The sequence below is a fragment of the Hevea brasiliensis genome, unplaced genomic scaffold (assembly GCF_030052815.1).
Source record: "Hevea brasiliensis isolate MT/VB/25A 57/8 unplaced genomic scaffold, ASM3005281v1 Scaf172, whole genome shotgun sequence".
NCBI lineage: Eukaryota > Viridiplantae > Streptophyta > Magnoliopsida > Malpighiales > Euphorbiaceae > Hevea > Hevea brasiliensis.
This window is the reverse complement of record NW_026614665.1, coordinates 8,782-12,389: the sequence shown is the minus strand read 5'-3', so window position 1 is coordinate 12,389 and position 3,608 is coordinate 8,782. Positions and strand designations below refer to the sequence as shown.

Below are 3,608 nucleotides of genomic sequence, written 5' to 3'. Positions count from 1 at the left end.
CCCTCCATATGATTTTAGGTCTCCCCTTTTTCTCCCCGTTACTTCTACCACCAATTTTCTACATTTTAGCACAAAAGCATTTAATTCTTTATGTTGGATATAACCAAACTATTTTAATTTATGCTCTTTTAATTTATTCCTAATATCTACGTTTATTCTTTGGTAGATGTAGTCTTTCCTAATTTTATCTATTATTATAATATCATATAGACATCCCTTCTAACATGCTTATCTAACACACTCATTTTGTGAATATATTATACATTAGATGCCCATAATTTACCTCATATATTTTGTCCTTACCCTAGTTTTACAAAACTTACCTTTTAGTTTAATTTTAAGTTAATTTTAAGATGTATTAATTTGTAGATAAGTTTTACTTAAAATAATAAATAAAGATCCTAAATTCATTATTTTAAATAATTTAGGTTGAAATTTAGTTGAAAAACTAAAGGTTGAAAAATAATTGAAGCATTTCTGATATTAAAATTTTATTGTTTATATTTAAAAGTTTTTAATAAAAATATGGAAGAAATATTAAAATTGCAACTCACGCAAACATGTATTAATTAAATAGAGAGAGTCCACATAAGTAACTAATAAATGTTTTTGTTTGAATGTATGCAACTTTTTTTCCTCCTCAAATCAAATTTGGCTTCGAGCTAAGCTGGGCCGTTGAGTTCAGGACATTAGATAGAAGCTAAACAAGATAGAGAATGAAATTTCTGCCCTCAATTTAGTGAAGAAAGAAATGATAATAGATGTGAGGCATAAAAGTAGTGGAAGGGAGACATCCTCTGTAGTGAAATCTCATATGATAGGAAGGGAAAAAGATAAGGAAAATATCATTAAGTTATTGTTGATTCCAACTAGTCAAGGAAATGTTTCTGTGAACGCAATTGTTGTTATTGGAGGCTTAGGAAAGACTGCACTTGCTCAGTTGGAGTATAATGATGAATGTTCAAAATTACTTTGAGAAGAAGATGTGGGTATGTGTTTCTGAGGAATCTGATGAGAAATTGCTAGTTAAGAAGATCCTTGAATGTGCAACTAATGATGCAGTGCCTAATTTAGAACTAGAACAAATGCATAATAGTCTTAAAAGGAATTTAGAAGGGAAGAGGTGTTTGCTGGTCCTAGATGATGTATGGAATGAAGTTAAGGAAACATGGGATAGTTTGAAAGATTACTTGTTAGTGCGTGCCCCAGGAAGTACAGTTTTAGTCACCACTCGTAGCACAAGAGTTGCATCAACCATGGGTGTGGATATCCCATATGTTTTGCAGGGTCTAACAGAAAATGAAGCTTGGGATTTATTTAAAAAACTAGCATTTGGAGAGGGGCGTGGTGTAGCGAATCCTAACCTAATAAAAACTGGAAAAGAGATGGTAAAGAAATGTAAAGGAGTTCCACTTGCAATAAGGAGTTTAGGAAGCCTCATGCATTTGAAAACTGAAGAGAGTGAGTGGTCTTCCTTTTTTGAAAGTGAATTATGGAGGTCATATCAAACAAATGAGAATGTTCTTTCTATACTGAAGTTGAGTTACTATCATTTGCCAATTTATTTACGGCAATGCTTTACTTTTCGTGCAATGTTTCCAAAGGATTATGAATTCCATAAAGAAATATTGATTCGTTTATGGATAGCATAAGGCTACATTGTCTGTTCAAGTATGGACGATAATTTAGAAGATATTGGAGATCAATACTTCAATGAATTATTATCTCGATCATTCTTCCATCTGTCAGAAAAGATGTCCCATTATAAAATGCATGATTGTATCCATGACCTAGCAAAATCAATAGCAAAGGATAGGCACTTTGCATGTTTGTGAAAGAATCCATCATGTATATTGGCCATCTTCTTTGAATGAAATTGAGATGCTGGTTAAAGTCAAGGGCATGAGGACATTATTTTTTGAAAGAGTTCCTGACACTATAAGATCAAAAGAGGGTTTAAACATGATTACTTCAAAATTTGAAAAGTTACGTGCATTGAATTTAATAGATGTATATTGTAGAGTGCCGAATTCAATAGCAAAATTGAAGTATCTGAGATATCTTGGCATTTCTAATATTGGTATGGAAAAGCTTCCAAAGTCCATTACTAATTTGCAAAACTTGCAAACTCTAATACTCTCATATTGTATATCTCTTCAAGAATTGCCAAGAGATATCAAAAAATTGATCAGGCTTTGGTGCCTCATGATTGATGGATGTGAGAATCTACGATGCATGCCAATTGGATTGGGAAAACTAACTTGTTTGCGTCAACTATCAGATTTTGTGGTGGCATGGGATAAAGGCTCTTCAAGGGCTGTGCTAAATGAAGTGAATGGCCTAAACCAACTTAGGGGAAGGATCGTACTCCGAAACCTTGAAAAAGTGGAAAATGTTGAGCTACAGTCCAAGCAAGTGAATTTAAGGGAAAATAAACACCTTCAGTCTTTGGTGTTATGTTGGGCAAAGCTTCCTTCTCTTTTGGCTGTGGATGAGGGCCCTTCTGATATTATTGAAGTCGAAAAGAGTGAATTATTGTTAGAAAAGCTTGAGCCTCATCCAAATTTACAACACTTGACTGTGGAACATTTCAAGGGTGAGAGATTTTCAAGTTGGTTGTCTTCTATGACTAATTTGGTAGAAATTAAGCTTTATTTTTGCCAAAAAATTGAAGCAACTACCACCCTTGGATCAACTCCCCTTTCGAAAAGCCCTTTGTTTCGATACTCTTTTTTCCTTGGTGTATATATCAGATGAGGTGCCTTGCTTTTGGGCATCGCCATCAATTACATTTTTCCCGTCACTGCAAGAGATTCAACTCAAACATTGCACTAGTTTGAGAGGATGGTGGAGGAGGAATGGAGTTGAACTTGCCTTGTCTTTCAAAATTGATAATGAAGAATTGCAAAGATTTCACTTTCATGCCCCTGTTTCCATCTCTCCATCAAGAGCTCCGCTAGGAACATGCCAAAGCAAGGTTGCTACGTGAGACGATGGCCACTTCTTTTTCCTCTTTGATTCTTGCTCCACTATCAAAATTGAAGCATTTGTATCTCGAAGCCATTCCGTACCTAGAATCTCTGCCTCAACTGCAGAACGTTACTTCACTCCAAAAGCTAGAAATTTTGTCTTGTCCAAAGCTGGCGTCAATGTCTCAAGATATGAGACGTCTCAAATGCCTTCAGCATCTGAAGATCGTAGACTGCGATGAGCTTATTTCAGATGACAGTGATGCCATGGAATGGGGAGATCTCGGGGGTCTTCAATCTCTAAATATTAGGGGTCTTCCAAAATTGACATCTCCACCAAAGGGGCTTCAATTTGTAACAAACCTGCAAGAGCTCACCATCGATAATTGTACTAGTTTAAAGGCTTTGCAAGATTGGATAGGCAACCTCACATCAATTCGATGGCTAATCATTTCCAGATTGACATCGCTGCCGGAGGGAATGCATTTACTGACATCTTTACAGCAGCTGATCATTTATGAATGCCTCAAGTTGTCTGTAAGATGTATAAAGGAAAAGGGTGTGGATTGGCCCAAGATTGCTCACATCCCTAATCTCTACACTCATCCTCCAGGTTTTTGAATATTCCTATTCTCATTT

The 3,608-nt window shown here is 35.6% G+C and overlaps 1 protein-coding gene across 1 annotated transcript; it reads left to right on the top strand.

Annotated features, from left to right (window-relative positions):
• The first annotated feature begins 953 nt into the window (after positions 1-953).
• Positions 954-2,989, top strand: LOC110662781 (disease resistance protein RGA2). Its single transcript, XM_058141629.1, has 3 exons — positions 954-1,461; positions 2,162-2,596; positions 2,754-2,989. Exons 1-3 carry the CDS (start codon positions 954-956, stop codon positions 2,987-2,989), a joined length of 1,179 nt encoding a protein of 392 aa, XP_057997612.1.
• Positions 2,990-3,608: the final 619 nt, after the last annotated feature.